This window comes from Leuciscus leuciscus (assembly GCF_965113295.1).
Source record: "Leuciscus leuciscus genome assembly, chromosome: 9".
Lineage (NCBI taxonomy): Eukaryota > Metazoa > Chordata > Actinopteri > Cypriniformes > Leuciscidae > Leuciscus > Leuciscus leuciscus.
Window position 1 is genome coordinate 8,319,771 of NC_138733.1, and position 21,626 is coordinate 8,341,396.

The following is a 21,626-nucleotide window of genomic DNA, read 5'->3' on the forward strand; positions in this document are numbered from 1 at the left end:
AAGTTTATAACTGGGTTATTAATTCTATTTCACCAAAACTTTTGCATACGGTTAGGTCATACTGTAGCTACAGAGTATCCGTTTGTGAAATGCCCCAGTTATCTATTGGAGGTTTGACGCTTTCCAATGTCAAGAAGATTTCTTATTAGGAAAATCAGCTGTCATCCCAAAGCTTTTTTCAAATGGAAATTAAATTATCCTTCTCTTTCTACCATTAATATATGGACTGGCATTAATAAGTTTCTGTTACCTAACATGTGGAAAGAGCTTCACTTTAAAATTCTACATAATTACTATCCCTATAACTCTCTTCTTTCTAAGTTTAAGTTAGGCATCTCTTCACACTGCACATTCTGTAATTCTAATCTTGAAACAATACCACATTTGTTTTTTGAATGTGATTATGCAAAGGAGTTCTGGAAAGAAGTAGCCTGGCTTATTTGCTTATTACAAACTCTTTACTTTTGAGGTTGTGAGAATGTGCTGTTTTTGATTTTGGACTCCGGGTCAAAGGAGATGGATGACAGATTAAAACTGCTTACTTTATGTGGCGAGTTTCATCTTCATACATGTAAAGTAACTGATTCTAAGCCCAATTCTAGACTTTTTTTGTGTTGATTTAAAATTATTATATGACTCTCTTTGTTTATCAGCTAATAAGAAAGCAACAGACTGAATAGAAGGCTGATCAAAACTAATGATTTAATTATCTGTACGTTACACTAAGAACAATGTACATTTAGGCAACAAAAATATACATTCTAACATGATAAATATAACATCTCTGACCTGCAGTCTGGAAATATACGACATCCAGAGAAAATATTCCACATTTGTCCTTCATTCACGATCGTTAACAGCGTCACTTTCAGCTTCAACTGGCGTTACTTTCGCGCTTCTCACTTTTCACGTGTTCGACTGATAAAATTCATTTTAGCGTCAAAGGAAAAGAGAGAAGAGAGAAAACCATGGAGAAAACAAAACCATAGAGAGGCTCTCGCACTTCTCTCTTCTGCGCATGCTCAGTGCGCGCGGTGTCATATTTCTTAAAGGGGCCGCATTCAGTAAATCACATCTCCGCTCTGTTATGGACCAAATCCACTATTATAATAATTAATAATGCTATATAATAATATATATAATATATCGATTCAACAATATATTCACCTTCACTCAATTACAGAGTGTTTGTCAAGTCAAGTCAAGTCAAGTTTATTTGTATAGCGCTTTTCACAATACAGATTGTATCAAAGCAGCTTCACAGTATTAAATTAAAATAATACAACAAAGTTTGTTTCAAGAGGAATTTATTGATTGATAAAATTAAATTAAATATCCCCAAAATATCCCCAAAATATCCCCACTATGTTTGTGGTGGAAATACTGACGTGATAACCTGCTGTGTACAACCATAGACTGTAAAAAATATGGACAAAGTGTCTGTGATGTCACCCATAGACTTTCTGAAGAACGGTTTTGAAGCCGTTTATGGGGGGTATGGGCGGCGCCATCTTGGAAAATCTTGGGAAATCCTAACCCCACCCACCTTCTGACCAATCCATATATGGGTAAAAGGGCGGGCTTTGTGTGAGACTGGAACGACGTCATTTTCGCCTGAAGAAAGCAACATAAACAACAATGGATGACATACAGCAGATCTTGTTCTTGCTTCTCGCCGTGTTTGTCACAAGAAGCCATGCGCCGACATTAGGCGTTTCTCGATAGCAAGTACGCAAAGCTCGGACTTAATTGCCAAGTCCGACTCAGGAGAATGACTCCCGAGGACGAGTCCGGTTATTCTGCAAATGAAACAGCGCGCGTCACTCAGCTCGCTCTGCTACTCCGGTTATCTCTGTATGTATTTTAAGCAACAATAAAACGAAATATGTTATAAAACACCACACTGCCTCTTTTCGTTTTCATTTAAAGAAATCTTAAACATTATAGCCACACAAATGTGGTTCAGGCAACGCGTATTGATTATATTCACTGCATATAACGTTAGCCTATTTATAACAAAACGAAATATAAAACACAACCCTGCTTCTTTTCGTTTAAATATAATATAAAAATATTAAACATTTTTAACATGGTCCAGGCAATATGTGCATTTGTACTAAACAACAGATGTTGCAATAAACAACATTACAGATCATCTGCGTTGTATTAAAATTTAAAATGACAAAACTCAACCCAGTCTCTTTTTGTTAAATTTCAGTTTTATCAATATTAGCCATTATAAAAGTAGTAAAAGGTACAAGAAGCTATACAAATAAAGCAAACAATTCAGTGAAACATACAAAGTCAGCGCTCTAGTCTAACCATACAACAGTAAAGTTAAATAGCTTATAAAGTTATGAAACTTCACTTTTCACTTTTCAACGATTGGCCAGGGAACAAATTATAGATTCACGAGACCAAAAATCGCCCGTTAGATATACACAAGACGAATTATATCTCATGTTTAACCACTACAGAGTCTTCTGATTGATTTACTTCATAAATCTTTATAAATAAACCACAGATTTGAGCTTTAAACAACTACATTCTCGCCTGAAAAACTCTTAAAACTTCATTTCATGATACAAAAACATTAGTATTATATTTCAACTATATATTAAAAAATGGCGCTTCTTATGTTGTCATTCTCCTTGGCGCAGCCTATGCTCGTTATCAGCTGTCAATCAAGCTGTCAATCAAAGTTAACTACGCCCTTATTTGTCATACATTTTATATCTAAATACGATCTAAACTAACGAGTTAGAAAAAAATTCACCCCCCTCACAGTTGTCAGGCACTCGGAACCTATCGAAAAATACAATAAAAGTCCATGGGACCAACCTGTAAAAACATGAATTTATGCTGTGAAAACTGACATTTTAACATAGGGTCTATGGACATTTGCTCCCTTTTGGGACCTGCCCCTAGCGGATTTTCGATGTATTGCAGTTTTTCGCACTTCCGGGTAGGCTTAATTTTTCAGATTAGAATGTTACCGCTTGTGTACAACCTACGCTGAGCATCGATCACCTGAATCTGTACCCTTCATACTAAGTAACACTAGTGAGAGCTGAAATAATAACGTTCAAAGTAATATTGTTGTTAAGTGAGTTATAAACAGTTAAGCGTATTTTAAGTCTACAGTCGTAATAATGCTATACAGCAGAATTATAGATTGGTCAGCTTAAGGTATTTGAAAGGCTGGATGAAACACTAAGAGATTAATGCATTACTGTAGTGACAGTTAAAATGTGTCTATACATTGTGGAGGTGTATGTGGTCGTGTCCACTTGTCATTGCAGGAGGTTCTGGGGGTCCCACCAGCGAGCCTAAAGGCAAGACACCTCTCAACATCAAATCTACAAGTGTAGATGATTTAATTATGTCACAGTTGTATGGAAGTAAAAGATATTGATTGATTTGTTAAGCTGTGAGATGTACATTACACTGTTATTGGAACTTACATTTTAAATATTTACCCAGCATGTTTTGTAACATTTTATTTTTTTTAGTGGGGGAGGGTGTAATGACCTTAAATAATAATTTTATTAGTTTCATGTCTTTGTTTATTGTAGATAATTTGCACTAATATAATGTAAAGGGGATAAATATAGAAAGCCTCAGAGAATATGTACACTGTTAGGGGCGCTGTGAGAAGAAAAGACTGGTGAGTAAAAAGAGAGAGAAGAAGTGCAGTTAACGCATGTTGTTGTCAGGGAGGCAGTGTTTCTTATTATTTTGAAGTTTCCCCTGGCGCCGCCATTGGCTAACGGACCATCACCTGCCGTTAGCATCCCATTGACTCCCATTCATTTTGGCGTCACTTTGACAGCGAACAACTTTACATCTGAGGCGTTTAAAGACTCCATTTATTTCTAAAGAAACACAAAAATGTATAAAAGGCTCCATTACCTTATAGCTTACGTTATGGCCCCGTAGATGCAGTTTTTGTAAAAATAGGCTAACAATTGCGTCATAACCACGCGACTCTCTGTCGCACAGTAGAAAGATTACCGTATGAACAGGAGGAGAAGCTTGCGGTCAATCGGGGGGACGTGGAGGCAAAATGACAAAGTAATTAATCAGAATACTTAGCAAAAGTTTCTCCTGCTCCTAGCTCATGGACACCTCCTACTCACACTCTCCGTCTCTGCAAGTTTCGGAAGGGAATGATTTAGATTTCTCTTGGCACAGCTACTAGAGGACAGACGGGTTGCTCACGTCACATCTACGTCGTCAAGCTCAGTTTGAGTCTGCGCAGTACGCTCGACCATCAGGAAGTTAGTGCTTCTAATTGACTTCACTTGTCTCCGTTGAATCCAATGGGGTTGCGGCTGTGTCCAGTTTATATACTGTCTATGGTTGTTGTTCATGTTAAAACTTTCAGCCACAAAATCTGTGTCAAAAAACAAAAGAGAAAAACAACCGGGGCAAATAAATCTACAGGAAAGAAAAGGTTGTCGTTGTAATTGTCCAAGGGGGAAACATAAGCATAAACTAAAACATCTGCACTTTTGCTATCAAAAATAAATAAATGACGGTGTAAATGCACATATATGTACCCTGTAATTTTTAAAAGCCTATACAGTATGTATTGATACACTATTATTACAAAAAGGCACACAGTGTATGTTTTCGCTAAATTGCTCCCATTGTAAGATTGTTGTATCATAATAGTAGAACTAGAAAAAAAAAGTTTGTTGGAACAAACTTTAAGCTGGCTTGAGAAAGCCGGACCAGAGAGTTTGAAGAAGTTCAAAGTAGTTTGAAGTTTAAAGTAGTTTAAATTTTGATTGATAGATTAGTTAGATAGAAATAGTTAAAGATGGATTAGTTAGAAAGAAGGAAGTAAAGAAAGAAAGAAAGAAAGAAAGAAAGAAAGAAAGAAAGAAAGAAAAATGATAGATTAGTTAGAAAGAAAGATAGATTAGTTAGAAAGAAAGAAAGATGGATTAGATAGATAGAAAGAAAGATGGATTAGATAGAAAGAAAGAAAGATAGATTAGATAGAAAGAAAGATAGATTAGTTCGAAAGAAAGAAAGATAGATTAGTTCGAAAGAAAAATGGATTAGTTAGAAAGAAAGAAAGATAGATTAGTTTGAAAAAAGAAAGAAAAAGATGGATTAGTTAGATTGAAAGGTGGATTAGTTAGAAAGAAAGGTAGATCAGTTAGAAAGAAAGATAGATGGATTAGTTAGAAAGAAAGATGGATTAGTTAGAAAGAAAGAAAGAAAGAAAGAAAGAAAGAAAGAAAGAAAGAAAGAAAGAAAGAAAGAAAGAAAAAAGAATGGTAGATTAGTTAGAAAGAAAGAAAGATGGATTAGTTAGAAAGAAAGAAAGATAGATTAGTTAGAAAGAAAGATAGAGATACATTAGTTAGAAATAAATAGGAAGACAGATTAGTTAGAAAGAAAGAAAGAATAGTTAGAAAGATAGATGGATAGATAGGTTAGAAAGAAAAAAGATTAGTTAGAAAGAAAGAAAGAAAGAAAGAAAGAAAGAAAGAAAGAAAGAAAGAAAGAAAGAAAGAAAGAAAGAAAGAAATAGGAAGAAAGATTAGTTAGAAAGAAAGAATAGTAAGAAAGATTAATTAGAAAGAAAGAAAGAATAGTTAGAAAGATAGATGGATAGATAGGTTAGAAAGAAAGAAAGATTAGTTAGAAAGAAAGAAAGAAAGATAGAAAGATACATTAGTTAGAAAGAAAGAAAGAAATAGGAAGACAGATTAGTTAGAAAGAAAGAAAGAATAGTTAGAAAGATAGATGGATAGATAGGTTAGAAAGAAAGAAAGATTAGTTAGAAAGAAAGAATAGTTAGAAAGAAAGAAAGAAATAGGAAGACAGATTAGTTAGAAAGAAAGAAAGATTAGTTAGAAAGAAAGAATAGTTAGAAAGAAAGAAAGAAATAGGAAGACAGATTAGTTAGAAAGAAAGAAAGAATAGTTAGAAAGATAGATGGATAGATAGGTTAGAAAGAAAGAAAGATTAGTTAGAAAGAAAGAATAGTTAGAAAGAAAGAATAGTTAGAAAGAAAGAAAGAAAGAAAGAAAGAAAGAAAGAAAGAAAGAAAGAAAGAAATAGTAAGAAAGATTAGTTAGAAAGGAAGAATAGTAAGAAAGATTAATTAGAAAGAAAGAAAGAATAGTTAGGAAGATAGATGGATAGATAGGTTAGAAAGAAAGAAAGATTAGTTAGAAAGAAAGAAAGAAAGAAAGAAAGAAAGATTATTTAGAAAGAAAGAAAGAAAGAAAGAAAGAAAGAAAGAAAGAAAGAAAGAAAGAAAGAAAGAAAGAATAAAATAGATTAGTTAGAAAGAAAGAAAGATTAGTTAGAAAGATAGATTAGTTAGAAAGAAAGATATATTAGTTAGAAAGGAAGAAAGGAAGATTAGTTAGAAAGAAAGATAGATAGATTAGTTAGAAAGAAAGAAAGAGATTTGTTAGAAAGAAAGAAAGATAGATAGATTAGTTAGAAAAAAAGATTAGTTAGAAAGAATGATTAGTTAGAAAGAAAGAATGGAAGATTAGTTAGAAAGAAAGATAGATTCCTTAGAATGAAAGAAAGAAAGAAAAGTTAGAGAGAAAGAAAGATAAGTTAGAAAGAAAGAAAAATTTGTTAGAAAGAAAGAATGAAAAAGATTAGTTAGAAAGAAAGATAGATTAGTTAGAAAGAAAGATAGTAAGAAAGAAAGAAAGAAAAAGGAATGATTAGGTAGAAAGAACAAAAGAATAGTTATAAAAAAGAAAGAAAGAAAGAAAGAAAGAAAGAAAGAAAGAGATTATGTAGAAAGAAAGAAAGAAATGTTAGAGAGAAAGAAAGATTAGTTAGAAAGAAAGAAAGATTAGTTAGAAAGAAAGAATGAATGAAAAAGATTAGTTAGAAAGAAAGATAGATTAGTTAGAAAGAAAGATAGTAAGAAAGAAATAAAGAAAGAAAAAGGAATGGTTAGGTAGAAAGAACGAAAGAATAGTTAGAAAAAAGAAAGAAAGAAAGAAAGAAAGAAACAAAGAAAGAAAGAGATTAGGTAGAAAGAAAGAAAGAAAGAAAGAAAGAAAGAAAGAAAGAAAGAAAGAAAGAAAGAAAGATTAGTTAGAAAGAATGATAGATTAGTAAGAAAGAAAGAATAGTTAGAAAAAAGAAAGAATGAAAGAGAAAAAAGAATGAAAGATTAGTTAGAAATAAAGAAAGAAAGAAAGAAAGAAAGAAAGAAAGAAAGAAAGAAAGAAAGAAAGAGAGAGATTAGGAAAAAAAGAAAGATTAGGTAGAAAGAAAGAAAGAAAGAAAGAAAGAAAGAAAGAAAGAAAGAAAGAAAGAAAGAAGAAAGAATAGTTAGAAAGAAAGAAAGAGATTAGGATAAAAGAAAGATTAGGTAGAAAGAAAGAAAGAAAAAAGAATAGTTAGAAAGAAAGAAAGAAAGATTAGTAAGGAAAAGAAAAGTTAGAAAGAAAGAAAGAAAGAAAGAAAGAAAGAAAGAAAGAAAGAAAGAAAGAAAGAAAGAAAGAAAGAAAGAAAAAGGAAGAAAGATTAGTTTGAAAGAAAAATAGATTAGTTAGAAAGAAAGAAAGAAAGAAAGAAAGATTAGTTAGAAAGAAAAATTTGTTTGAAGAAAGAAAGATTAGTTAGAAAGAAAGAAAGATAGTAAGATTAGTTAGAAAGAAAGAAAGAAAGAAAGAAAGAAAGAAAGAAAGAAAGAAAGAAAGAAAGATTAGCTAGAAAGAAAGATAGATTAGTTCGAAAGAAAAAGATTAGTTAGAAAGAAAGAAAGAAAGAAAGAAAGAAAGAAAGAAAGAAAGAAAGAAAGAAAGAAAGAAAGAAAGAAAGAAGTATAGATTAGTTAGAAAGAAAGAAAGATTAGTTAGAAAGAAATATTAGTTAGAAAGAAAAATTAGTTTGAAAGAAAGATTAGTTAGAAAGAAAGAAAGATAGTAAGATTAGTTAGAAAGAAAGAAAGATAGTAAGATTAGTTAGAAAGAAAGAAAGGAAGAAAGATTAGTAAGAAAGAAAGATAGATTAGTTAGAAAGAAAGAAAGAAAGATTAGTTAGAAAGAAAGAAAGAAAGAAAGAAAGAAAGAAAGAAAGAAAGAAAGAAAGAAAGAAAGAAAGAAAGAAAAAAAGAAAGATTAGATAGATAGATAGATAGATAGATAGATAGATAGATAGATAGATAGATAGATAGATAGATAGATAGATAGATAGAAAAAGTTTGAAGATAGATAGATAGATAGATAGATAGATAGATAGATAGATAGATAGAAAAAGTTTGAAGATAGATAGATAGATAGATAGATAGATAGATAGATAGATAGATAGATAGATAGATAGATAGATAGAAAAAGTTTGAAGATAGATAGATAGATAGATAGATAGATAGATAGATAGATAGATAGATAGATAGATAGATAGATAGATAGATAGATAGATAGATAGATAGATAGATAGATAGATAGATTTAGAATGGTAGTTTAATTGAGTCTAAGGCTTCAGGGAGTTTAGATTTGAGTTTTTGGCTTGTGCACTAATGGGCCACCATAGTCTTGGCTCAATTTGAGCACTCTGCAATGTAAGTCTATGGGATTTTTATGATTTTTAATATAAATTTTTAAGAAAACTGAAATTCAAATCAGTCTGAAAAGATATAGCAACTCAAGTCAGAACAGTCTGAAAGTCTGACCCGAGTTTGGAGTTTGTAGAGTTAAAGCTCTAGGAGGAGTTAGTGTCAGAAAATTTTGGGTCAGAATAATAATAATAAGTTTAAATAGGATCTCAGTAAGTTGGCTTTCCCAAGCCAAATTAATAAGTACCCCTTAGTTATAATATACTTACAGTGTAAATAATTTGTTAATTCTCATGGTTGTTTGCCCTTTATTCCAAAAAAACAACAGTCTCGTTCTCGTGAACCCAATATCGTGTCTCATCTCGTTAGATCAGTGTATCGACACACTCCTAGAAGACACTAAATCTCATCTCAGCATTTCAGCATTTACTCTCAACATCAACATTTGAGAGTTTTATAACATTGGAAAAGTTTTGATAAAGTTGGCGGTGAGATGTTCACTCATTAATTAAAAATAATTCAGAATAATAATAATTCCATGAATTAATTAATGCATAGAATTGTTATTTGGTCATTAACTTGTTCTAAGCAATATTAGTAACCTATTAATGTTATGTTAAAATGCTTTTTTTGTTAAATAATGAACCAAAAATGTATTTATTAGACATTATCGCCGCTTTATATTATACGGTACACTCTATAAACTTCAGATGACAGTCAGGACAAGATTCTCCTGAGAGTGTCTGAATTTACATGTTTTTGTTAGTGACTTTATCATAACAATATTAAGACACATTATTCAGGATCTATGATCAAATGTTTGAGAATAAAAACATTGTCTTGTAACATATTGCAATGATAACTATCAGAGAATAAACTTCCATTGTTTGTTATCCAAAAATGAGCTTGAAGTGTTTTTTTCCCCTCATAATTATGAAAAATGAATTTTTCATTAGTCTTTGTCTCCCTCTGCTGATTCAACACAAACACAAACACATTCAGGCTCTAGATTTACTCTAAAACTCCAACCTTTTTGAGTTTATACTGTGTGTTTATACAAATAAAATGGTTAATCTATGAATGAGAAACTGTAATTTGCTGTGAAATAAAAGGTGTTTCACTGCCGCCTCATCAGGTCTGTCAGAGGATCGTTGAAATCTAAATGAAGTCTTAATTTAGAACGGTGAAGTCACTGTATCTTCAGTCTCTGTTGATTCTGTTGTCTGTGAGTCTCTGTAGTGGATCCTGTTTTACGGTGTTCAATTTAATTATCTTTATGATTCTTAAATATACACACCTTCTACCTTATTTTAATTATTCTCAGGTTAAGGTAAAGTAAGTCGAATTCGTTCTAAATAATAAGTATTTAAATGTCCATACTCACAACTTAGAAGAAAGACTTCTCCGTGGTTTAGTTCAGCTCAACTCTTTTATAAAGCAGAGACTTGTGGCAATTGGTTCTTTTTATATCAATTATTAGTATTTTATTATTTCTATAACAATTGTTTTACATACAATATCAAAAATCAAAATAAAGTTCAAAAGTTGTCAGTTCACAAGCTTCGTCAGCAGGTGTCAGGCTTGGACCATCAAACAAGGGAGAGGCTGTCTTCCTTTACAGCATCTGCCTCTCATATGTCTCACTGTACTTTTTATAATTCATTTCATCACACCCCTTCATTACATATTCAATCACATATAGACAATTTATCCAATCCCAGATCTGGAACTATTGTCAACTCCTTCAGTCTTTTTACAACTTCCATATAAGACGCCTTCCTTTGCCTTGTTTTCCTCTTACGAGCTCGGACCCTCAGCCGTCTTCTCCTCTTGGTCTAGAATACAACAACCAGGTAATACTTTTTTCCATTTTACTGAATACATGTTTTCTAATACATAGTATTATTTCTATCTATACTATTTCTTCCTTTAATAAATGCTTAAAACACAAGATACATTTCAGTCATTTCAGTATTGTATTACTTCAATAAATGATTTTTCCACAAATGGTTTACAGTTTCTTTTTTCTTTAACCAATCAAATTTATCAATAAAACAATTTTATAAAAACATGTCTCAGTGTCTTTTCTATAAACCAATAAACCACTTTCAAATAAAAACATGTCTCAGTGTCTTTTCTATAAACCAATAATAAAGGTTTTCCTTATGAAAAAACCTATTACAGTGTTTTCCTTTACATAGAGGTTTTCCTTATAAAAAACCTATTACAGTGTTTTCCTTTACATAGAGGTTTTCCTTATAAAAAACCTATTAGTGTTTTCCTTTACATAAAGGTTTTCCTTATAAAAAACCTATTACAGTGTTTTCCTTTACATAAAGGTTTTCCTTATAAAAAACCTATTACAGTGTTTTCCTTTACATAAAGGTTTTCCTTATAAAAAACCTATTACAGTGTTTTCCTTTACATAAAGGTTTTCCTTATAAAAAACCTATTACAGTGTTTTCCTTTACATAGAGGTTTTCCTTATAAAAAACCTATTAGTGTTTTCCTTTACATAAAGGTTTTCCTTATAAAAAACCTATTACAGTGTTTTCCTTTACATAAAGGTTTTCCTTATAAAAAACCTATTACAGTGTTTTCCTTTACATAAAGGTTTTCCTTATAAAAAACCTATTACAGTGTTTTCCTTTACATAAAGGTTTTCCTTATAAAAAACCTATTACAGTGTTTTCCTTTACATAGAGGTTTTCCTTATAAAAAACCTATTAGTGTTTTCCTTTACATAAAGGTTTTCCTTATAAAAAACCTATTACAGTGTTTTCCTTTACATAAAGGTTTTCCTTATAAAAAACCTATTACAGTGTTTTCCTTTACATAAAGGTTTTCCTTATAAAAAACCTATTACAGTGTTTTCCTTTACATAAAGGTATTATTTTAGCCAATATAAGCCTGTTTATATTCATAACAGAATCAATTGCATGTTTCACCCAACAATCCTTATTCACCATCAGATGATCATCAGAAGATCAGACTGTCCTCTAATACCTAAAATAAAACACACACACAGTCACATATGCAGTATGAGATATTACATCTGTCACATCTTTTCATAAGAAAACTAACTAGATAATCTATATCAATTCATTCTCAAACATGATAATATAGCTTTTATCTGATGCTCAAAGTCACTTTACAAAATCAAAAGCACATGAAAGGTCACTTTCACACAACGGACAGCTGATACAGAACCAGCAGAAATCATCATTACACTCACTACAGATTTAATATCAGTTAATAACAAACAACACAAATCTCAGATTATCACACACAGAGACAGTTAAAGGGGAAAAGCTGAAAATAACATTAATATTATTTTCACAATCAGTCACAACAGTATGAGCAGAATTAAACTCATATTAAACAGTTTAGATTTCAGAGACCTACAGAAACTGAAGCTGAATTTAAGACTCATTATCTGATGATCTCAGACAAAATATTCACACACACACACACACACACACACACACACACACACACACACACACACACACACACACACACACACACACACAGAGGATTAGCTGTCCTTCAAAGGACACACGGTGTTACTGAACCTGAACCTTTATTATTATTATTAGGGATGCAACGGTACACGGTAAAATCCCGGACCATTCGGTCAGCCCTGCACGGGACAATCTACTCTCGTGTCCCGCGGGACTTCGGTTTTGCCATTGAGTTCGCGCTGATCCTTTTAGTTTTTGCTTTAGGCACCGTTCACATATCGCGCCTAAAAACGCGTAGAAAACGCTAGGCGCGTCGCGTTCTTTTTCCAAAGCGCTAGGGCGGTTGCGCTCCGGAGGCGTCTGTCGTTGCTAAAGCAACCATCAGCTGCGCTCTGGTTGGTTCTTGTCACGTGACCTACGGTGCGCTTGCGGCATTCTGAAAAGTTGAGAATTTTCTCCACTGCTGGGGACATCGTTAGTGCCAACCGGTCTCGCCTTGCACCAGACAGTGTTGATAGACTCATCTTTTTGCACAAGAATCTCTCAATAGTGGATGAGTAAATAACATTGCACTTTGTATCCTGAATGCAGTATTTTTTTATTATATTATTTTGCTCTGCTTTTTTATTCAAAGCACAAGCTAATTTATGTTTGTTAAAGGTAAAAGTGCACTTTTTCTTTCACATTGATCACTTCATATACCAGTTATCAAGGTTTGGAATTGGGATCCACTTGAATATTTTGAAGTGTGTTTGTTTACATTTTGTATTTCATATAAGTGATAGTTGAAGAGGTTGTATTACTTAGTGTTGTTCAGTACAGACTAGAGTGTTAATTTATTCCATACATTGATGTTCTTCCTACTGTGACATTCTGTTTATGCTCATAAGAAAAATAAAACATATTTTTGGGATGAAATAGCAGTCTCTTTCTGCACAAAACATGTACCGAAACCGAACCGAGACCGTGGCCCAAAAACCGAGGTACGGACCGTACCGTGGGCTATCTGTACCGTTGCACCCCTAATTATTATTATTATTATTATTATTATACTATTATTTCTAGCGAGTAAATCAGCCATTTAAACTTTAAATGAAAATATGATGATGAAAATCTTTAAAAACTATTCTTACCATAGGTTCTCCAGTTTATAATGTGGATCATCCTTCAGATCCTCCAGCAGCTTCACTCCTGAGTCTCCTAGTTTATTCCCAGACAGATGCAGATCTCTCAGGTGTGAGGGGTTTGATCTCAGAGCTGAAGTCAGAGCAACACAACCTTCATCTGTGACACCACACTTATTCAACCTGTAGAGAACAATGACACACATTAAGCCTTTATCCAGAGATAAACATAACACTTAAAACAAATAAAATAATAACATAATGCTGGCATGCTTCTTATTTTCATTATTTTACAAGTTTTTTTTTTTTGTGGATGCGCGATCTACCGCCAGATTCACACTACTGCGTGAGCGCGCACGTTTCATTTCAACGCCCATATTTCACTAGTGTGTCCACTGGCACGGAGCAGAGCAAGCGTTTTCAACTAATTCCAATGGAAGTTGAGCTTTAAGCTAGCGGGTTAGCGTGAAGCTAAACTTCTATATGAACTGAAAACGCTCGCTCTGCTCCGCGCTAGGCTAGAGGAAAGGCACCATACAGATTCCGGGAGTGTGCTGTGCGGTTTCGCGTGTTTTGCGTCCTTTCAATCGAAATGAAACTGCCTCGCAACGCTCATGCATGTGTGAATCCACTAGAGCAGGGGTCGGCAAGTAACTTTGGCCGCGGGCCAATATTTTTTTTAGCCAGTAGATGGCGGGCCAGCTACACGGAGTAGGCCTATGGATACAAATTAAATACTCTTATATAGGCCTATAATTGTGGAATATGATGTGTCCGTCACCGTCCGTGGATCATTCATTCAATCTTTTTTTTTCAAATTAAAACCAAAAATAAAAAGATGAAAAACGACTTGTTTTTCCATTATTTATTTCCTGAACTGAAATGAAAAAAACGAATTAGGACGGGTTTTCTGATTTTCTGATTGTGCTCAGATCAAAAATAGAAAAAATGAATTACTGGATTAGACAAATTTTAATTTTGATTTTTAATTTAACACCTTATGCATATATCAAGGAAATCATTTTAAACAGATCAAGTACTATTGTGGTAACAGATTACAGCCATTTTAATAAAGGTGTGAATAGCAATCATGCCTCATTCCGTACAGTCCGACTTTTGAATTTTATTCCTTTTTTTTTATTATTACTTATTCGGGGACACACACATACACACCTAAGGTTTAAGGAGGTCTGCGCGGGACTGTTTTTTTTTCTGTCCCGCTCCCACAAGGTTCGCAACCGCTTAAAATATACTCGGTGTTCACCCGCTTTATTTCCCGACCTGACGGGTCCACAAAATTTAGATCTCGTTTCCATAATCTCACATTCAAATGTCTCTAACGGAAAGAAGGAGATTAAGTAGCCTATAATAATTATAAATGCTATACAAAAATTGTGTTCGTGTCAATATAAATAGTAGGCTATTTTAACAGTGTACTGTCAGCAGAGAAAAAAAAATGCCACAGAAAAAAAAAGAAATAAAGAAATATAAATAACATAAATTAAATAGGACAAAGCCTATCACTCAAATTTCTAAGCAACATAAACGAAAATCATATTGCCCTACTGACGAAATGAAGTAGGCTATTTTCTGCCGAACTATTTCAAACATCCTTGCAAAAAAAGAATGTTGTTGACTGACAATGGTTTCAGTACCAAACAGCTCCTCAGAGTTAGGTGTACAGGTGGTCAGAATTAAGTGCGGATACGCTGTCAAAAGATGTCGGGAGTGCGAGTGGGCTATTGTCAGTCAGACCGCCCGCTCCGTCCAAAGTACACCAGAGTTCTGACCGCTACCGTCTTTTGACGCGCGAATGGACACAAAGTGGTCAAGCGTATAACTAGACGCGGCAGGCGCGAATTTGACGCGCTATTCGCGTCCGGTATGAACGCACAGTTATACTTTAAAATGTAATCCCGCGCCGCATGATTCCCGCGGCGGTGAAATCGCCGCGCGACTACGGCTTTTCTCAAGTAGTGGAAGAGTTTTGTGGAGCATTTAGGACTACCAAAATAATCCGGCGGGCCAGAAAATATTGCTGGCGGGCCAATTTTGGCCCGCGGGCCGCCAGTTGCCGTTCCCTGCACTAGAGCATCAGCCTTGCACTTTCACATTGTACTTTGCAAAAAGGTTGCAGAAAGAGGCAGCTCTAGGTGTCTAGAGACACTCTAGGTGTCAGTGCCGAAAGCTGGGTTGACGACAGAAGGTCAGACTGATGTCAACATCCGACGTCGTACAGACAGATTTTGGTTGGAAATGAAAGTTGTAATAATAATAATACTATTAATAATAATAACTGAATGTATTATTATGGGGGGCATTCTAGGTGTCAGTGCCCAGGGGCACCAAAGACTCTTAATCCGCCACTGGCAACATTTTAAATCTGTGTTGGCGCTGCCACTGACCCAGAGAGAGTTGTCATGAAACAGCTTCACAGAAGGTCTTTTCAACCTCATAATAGTATCATTATTTCTGTGATACAATAGTTCATATTATCATAGAAGTACTGGGATAAAAGTTTAAAGTTCAAATATAAACACTGATGTCTTAGCCTGGTAATACCAAACTCTGCTACTTCGCTTTGCTTCGTAGACAGAGTCTGGAATGGCATAATAGAGAAGTGTTTTCTCTCTCGCGGGGGGGCGCTTGTCTGAAGTTTAAAATCATTGGTTACCCATAAGCCAATCACATAACGTTTGGTTATGGCATGTGTTATGCGCATGCTCAGCCGCATCTAACTTCCACTGTAAACACATGTATGATGCGAAAACAAAAACCATCGAGCGAAATACCGGAGTGAACATGGCTGTGAACGACTTTTGCAGATTATGTGAAGTAAATCTATGCATTCACGGTACAATCAGCGTCTACGTCACGGCTCTCAGCCCGCCCTCTGTTCGTTGATTGGCCCGGCTGTTTTCAGGCCGGAGGAAAACGGAAAGCTATGACGCTGTCTCAGACTGAGTACAGAAGCGAAATGAAATTGAGCGGAAGTACGAAGTCTGACGTAGTCAGGCTACTGATGTCTACGGAAGCAATCAAAATAGAGTAAATCAGCTTTTGATAGAAACTTAAAATAACGCATTTATCGATTACATTGTTTCGCCAATAGATGGCGACAAGTGACTGTTAAAACATTTATTTGTTATTGAACTATTTATTCAAGAGAATGTAGTACTGTATGATGCTTCTGAAATAAAATTCAGAAAGATGTGATGAATTGTTTTTGTAAATATGACTCATCCTATACATCATGTACAGTCTGTATAAGTGTATGATTTAACTTTTCCCCATGGTCTAGGTCAGTGTTACTCATTGCGCGGCTCTTTAATTTGTGGCTCGCATGGCGGTAAATAATACGGTGATATGATCATGCAGTCAATACAGATAATTCATAAAAACATTAAAAACAAGTAGGGCTATAACATAACGCATTAAAAACTCAAAGTGTCAGCTCTATTACAAATAATTTCGATCGGATTGAAAGGGGGGGTTTATTCCTCTTCTAATCCGATCGAGAGAACATGACACATGATCAAACACATGATCGGATTGAAAACTGAAACTGAAAGGATGACGTATGACGCGCTGAACAAGCTGTTCTTCCTGTTGAATAAAGTGTTGTATAAATTAGTGTCCCATCATTCTAAACTTCTCCTTTCACTGAGTGTGTGAAGTGGAGCTGGACAACGGCCCACCAGTCCTGGTTTCAGACTCATCCACAGACGACTGGTTTTGGCGCGGGGAGGAGCGTTTTTACTGTGTGATTAATACAAATAGCACGGCACAACCGTTTATATGTTCATAGTCTCTAAATTATGACCAAAAATAGATAAATATTAAGTCTGCTGTTTAAAACAAATAAAGAACCAGTGTAGGATAATGGTTATTGAGCGCAAACAGCGGGAAACTCTGTATATTTGTGCAGTGTGCGAATGACAAAAAAATTATTCCGATTTGAAGCTTGTGACATAAAAAACACACATCAACCCGATCACTTGTTTAGCGTTAATGTTAACTAGCCTACAATACATTCAGATTCAGGAATGAATTCAGTCCAATTGAAACAAAAGTTGTGCATGTAAACATAGCCAGTCTCTGCAGAGTTGCCAGTTATGGCGGTCTTTCCAGCTCTTAACGCCGAATGTGCTCTTGATGGTTACATACATGATGGGCTAATGTAGAAAAACAATAACTCAAGGTCATTAAATATATTCTGGAAATCGTGAATTTTTGTCATTAAGGGAAATCATCTGGTCTCAGTTACAAATTTGTAAATCATAAATAATGTTTTTTTCTGTCCTTTTTGAATTTATTGCATTGCATATTGTATGTTCAGGGATGACAGATTGATTTGCAGACATGGTATTTATGACTGGATCTAACATTTGATACTTTGCAGTAAAATTGGCTCCACTACTGACTTTGTCCTATCAGTGTGGCTCTCATGAAAAAAACTTTGAATACCACTGGTGTGTGTGTGTGTGTGTGTGTGTGTGTGTGTGTGTGTGTGTGTGTGTGTGTGTGTGTGTGTGTGTGTGTGTGTGTGTGTGTGTGTGTGTGTGTGTGTGACGCCCGTTTCACAAATACTCCGGTGCGTGTTGCGATGCGTATGCGGTACAGGAGCAGCACGCGCTATAGTGCTTCACATATGCTGCGTTTACAGTGCGCAACTGTACCACAAACACATTTACTCACTATTTGTATTTCAAATCCAGAAGTTATCAGCAACTTTTATTTAAAAAAAAGTTTTGTCACCAGTGCGATTCTCTTTGTAGGCTACACATATACACTCTTTAAAGGTGCATTGCGCCTTTTCTTTTCTTAGTTTTCTTTTTTTTATCTTACGTGGAGTTTGCGTTGGTGTTAGAAATGAACTACAAGCCGGTCTCTTAGAATCCATCTTCTACGGAGAATGGCGGCGAATACACAAACCTGCCAGACATAGCCAGGTGAGCGTGCCGTGAACGCGCATGACGTCACGCCCAGTCTCAAATTCCGACCCGAATCCCTCTTATTTATTTTACTGTACAGGATTATAGAGACAATCGCAGTGATCAGAGAAGGGCTCATTCAGCCCATCAGGCAGTTGTATAAGCATGTATGGGTTAGAAAACGGGTATTTTTAACATGAAAAGTTGCGCAATGCACCTTTAATAGACGTATTCACGTTTAAACACAATTTAAACGTACACTCACCTAAAGGATTATTAGGAACACCTGTTCAATTTCTCATTAATGCAATTATCTAATCAACCAATCACATGGCAGTTGCTTCAATGCATTTAGGGGTGTGGTCCTGGTCAAGACAATCTCCTGAACTCCAAACTGAATGTCAGAATGGGAAAGAAAGGTGATTTAAGCAATTTTGAGCGTGGCATGGTTGTTGGTGCCAGACGGGCCGGTCTGAGTATTTCACAATCTGCTCAGTTACTGGGATTTTCACGCACAACCATTTCTAGGGTTTACAAAGAATGGTGTGAAAAGGGAAAAACATCCAGTATGCGGCAGTCCTGTGGGCGAAAATGCCTTGTTGATGCTAGAGGTCAGAGGAGAATGGGCCGACTGATTCAAGCTGATAGAAGAGCAACTTTGACTGAAATAACCACTCGTTACAACCGAGGTATGCAGCAAAGCATTTGTGAAGCCACAACACGCACAACCTTGAGGCGGATGGGCTACAACAGCAGAAGACCCCACCGGGTACCACTCATCTCCACTACAAATAGGAAAAAGAGGCTACAATTTGCACGAGCTCACCAAAATTGGACAGTTGAAGACTGGAAAAATGTTGCCTGGTCTGATGAGTCTCGATTTCTGTTGAGACATTCAGATGGTAGAGTCAGAATTTGGCGTAAACAGAATGAGAACATGGATCCATCATGCCTTGTTACCACTGTGCAGGCTGGTGGTGGTGGTGTAATGGTGTGGGGGATGTTTTCTTGGCACACTTTAGGCCCCTTAGTGCCAATTGGGCATCGTTTAAATGCCACGGCCTACCTGAGCATTGTTTCTGATCATGTCCATCCCTTTATGACCACCATGTACCCATCCTCTGATCGCTACTTCCAGCAGGATAATGCACCATGTCACAAAGCTCCAATCATTTCAAATTGGTTTCTTGAACATGACAATGAGTTCACTGTACTAAAATGGCCCCCACAGTCACCAGATCTCAACCCAATAGAGCATCTTTGGGATGTGGTGGAACGGGAGCTTCGTGCCCTGGATGTGCATCCCACAAATCTCCATCAACTGCAAGATGCTATCCTATCAATATGGGCCAACATTTCTAAAGAATGCTTTCAGCACCTTGTTGAATCAATGCCACGTAGAATTAAGGCAGTTCTGAAGGCGAAAGGGGGTCAAACACAGTATTAGTATGGTGTTCCTAATAATCCTTTAGGTGAGTGTAATATTCAATGCATTACTTCTATATAGATTATATATTAAGTTCAATATGGTAACATATTGAACCATGTACTTATATTAAAATCGCAAACATTTTAAATTAAAACTTAAAATTGACAAAAACAGCAGACTCATACCTTTTCTTTTGCATAATTTAAATCTTTATACAATAAATCTTGCATCACAAAGAACTTGTTTTTCCACCTCGACGAATGAGACGAGTGTCGTTCATTATGTCGCCTTGTTGAAGTAAATTCTAGTTTTCCTTGCTTTACCTCGGTCTTAAAGTAAAAAGATGACTGTGAAAAATAGTAGTATAAAATTAAATGCATTTATGGTGAGATTACTACATTTTATTTAATTTAATGCATTTATGATGAAATTACTACATTTTCATGCCAATTTGTGTTCATTTTGACTACGAACTATGCGCTGTCACTTTAATTCAGCGCGTGCAGAACAGCAAAAATAGACTCGGTGCGGAAACGATCTCTGCACTGCTGTATACGGACCGCAACCGGATCGCATCGCCGGACCGCATCCGTGTGCAGTGTGAAAGCTCTAACCTGTTAACATGGGTACCGAAAAAAATACGCACCGCATACGCACTGCAAACGGAGTATGTGTGAAACGGGCGTTAGTCTCTGTGTATGTGTTTCTGTGAGTGTGTGTGAACGTGTGTGTTGTGTGAGTGTGTGTGTGCGTGCGAGCGTGCGTGAGTCTGTGTTTGTGTGTGTGTGAGTGTGTGTGCGTGCGTGTGTGAGTCTCTGTGTGTGTGTGAGTGTGTGTGTGTGTGTGTGTGTGTGTGTGTGTGTGTGTGTGTGTGTGTGTGTGTGTGTGTGTGTGTGTGTGAGTGTGTGTTCTTGATGTATTTGTAAACATTTTAAGGAACTCTTAATACTAATGTAATTAATGTCCAATAAAGGCTGTATTAAAGCACTTAATGACATTTTCTGATTTTCCGTGACCTAATCTAAAGTGAGAACTATTTATGGTTAATACGTTGATAACAAAGCATTATCTAACTCTTTACATAAGAGCTAATTAAACAATAACACTTTGTTAATTACAGTGACAGTGTGTGACACTGACTATATTTGTATATAGTCTCTTAATATATTAACTACAGCTTATATACTATTATATACTATACATTAACTATAAACTAAGAGTTTTCAAATTATTTATAAGCGCTGTGTTACTGTATACTTGTGATAAAGTGTTACCATTATTTCAAACTGGTCGCATTAAGTGTAATTGTTCCTTTTGTATGTGATGAAGTGATTCTTCTTTTTCAAAAATAACGCAGAATAAACAAAGTAAAGATGAATTTGACTGATAGCATTATTATTATTATTTAAGATTTCTATAGATATGGTGATATATTGTTATCGTGTGTTATTTTGGCCATGATAATCATGTAGTGATAAATCTGATATGGTGTCAGTCCTGGTTCAGGTGAAACACACACCACTTCCCTCTTTTCAGCTGCACACACACATTTTGAGTAAATGCTCACGCTTTTACAAGGGTCTGTTTGCACAAGCATTACAAGGCAAGTTGATTTACACCAAACATTTGTGCTTTAAAAACCCTCTTCACTGTAACCTGCATATGTTGTCTGTTTTGTAGTGCGTCCGGTTTATTTAACTGTTAGTTTTACTTTCTTTTGGGGGATAATAATATAGTAAGATGTAAATGTTAATGTCAAGCTGGAATCTGTCGCTGAACCACCGGATCGGGCTTACGCCAAAGATATATTGTATACACTATCTACATATTAATCCTTATTCACTCCGAGTCTTTATGGTAGAGATGATCTTACCACAGTATCTCCAGTTTACAGTGAGGATTCGCCAGTACAGCAGAAAACAGTTTCACTACTGAGTCTCCTAGTTTATTATTAGACAGATCCAGTTTTCTCAGGTGTGAGGGGTTTGATCTCAGAGCTGAAGTCAGAGCAGCACAACCTTCATCTGTGACACCACAATCATACAACCTGTAGAGAACAATGACACACATTAAGCCTATATTCAATGTTTTTCTTAATTGTGTTTATAATTTGTGCAATAT

The 21,626-nt window shown here is 35.2% G+C and overlaps 2 protein-coding genes and 1 long non-coding RNA gene across 8 annotated transcripts in view; all 3 read right to left on the bottom strand.

Moving 5' to 3' along the window:
• Positions 1 to 21,626, bottom strand: part of LOC309506326 (uncharacterized protein) — a 231,390-nt gene that overhangs the window by 149,588 nt on the left and 60,176 nt on the right. The window contains exon 1 of one of the 2 annotated variants that reach the window (XM_082180169.1): positions 790 to 1,007. The exons of the other annotated variant lie outside the window; for it this stretch is intronic. The gene's annotated coding sequence lies outside the window, so the exon portion shown is untranslated. Of the gene's footprint in view, positions 1 to 789; positions 1,008 to 21,626 lie in introns of those variants that run through there. 2 annotated transcript variants of the gene reach the window in all.
• LOC309506514 overlaps positions 1,367 to 21,626 on the bottom strand; it is a 60,396-nt gene continuing 40,136 nt past the window's right edge. The window contains exons 2-3 of the long non-coding RNA XR_014208823.1: positions 2,997 to 3,344; positions 1,367 to 1,396 (exon numbers count right to left, since the gene is read on the bottom strand). This is a non-coding gene — a long non-coding RNA (uncharacterized lncRNA). The remainder of the gene's footprint in view (positions 1,397 to 2,996; positions 3,345 to 21,626) is intronic.
• The window catches only part of LOC309506244 (NLR family CARD domain-containing protein 3-like), a 36,635-nt gene continuing 25,021 nt past the window's right edge, over positions 10,013 to 21,626 (bottom strand). For 3 of the 5 annotated variants that reach the window (XM_082179991.1, XM_082179990.1, XM_082179989.1), the window contains 3 exons: positions 21,379 to 21,552; positions 13,152 to 13,325; positions 10,013 to 11,560 (listed from right to left, as the gene is read on the bottom strand). In XM_082179991.1, the coding sequence (XP_082036117.1) occupies positions 11,554 to 11,560; positions 13,152 to 13,325; positions 21,379 to 21,552 (355 nt within the window). In that variant the 3' untranslated portion in view covers positions 10,013 to 11,553. The remainder of the gene's footprint in view (positions 11,561 to 13,151; positions 13,326 to 21,378; positions 21,553 to 21,626) is intronic. The other 2 variants (XR_014208684.1, XM_082179988.1) reach the window with 2 other exon arrangements.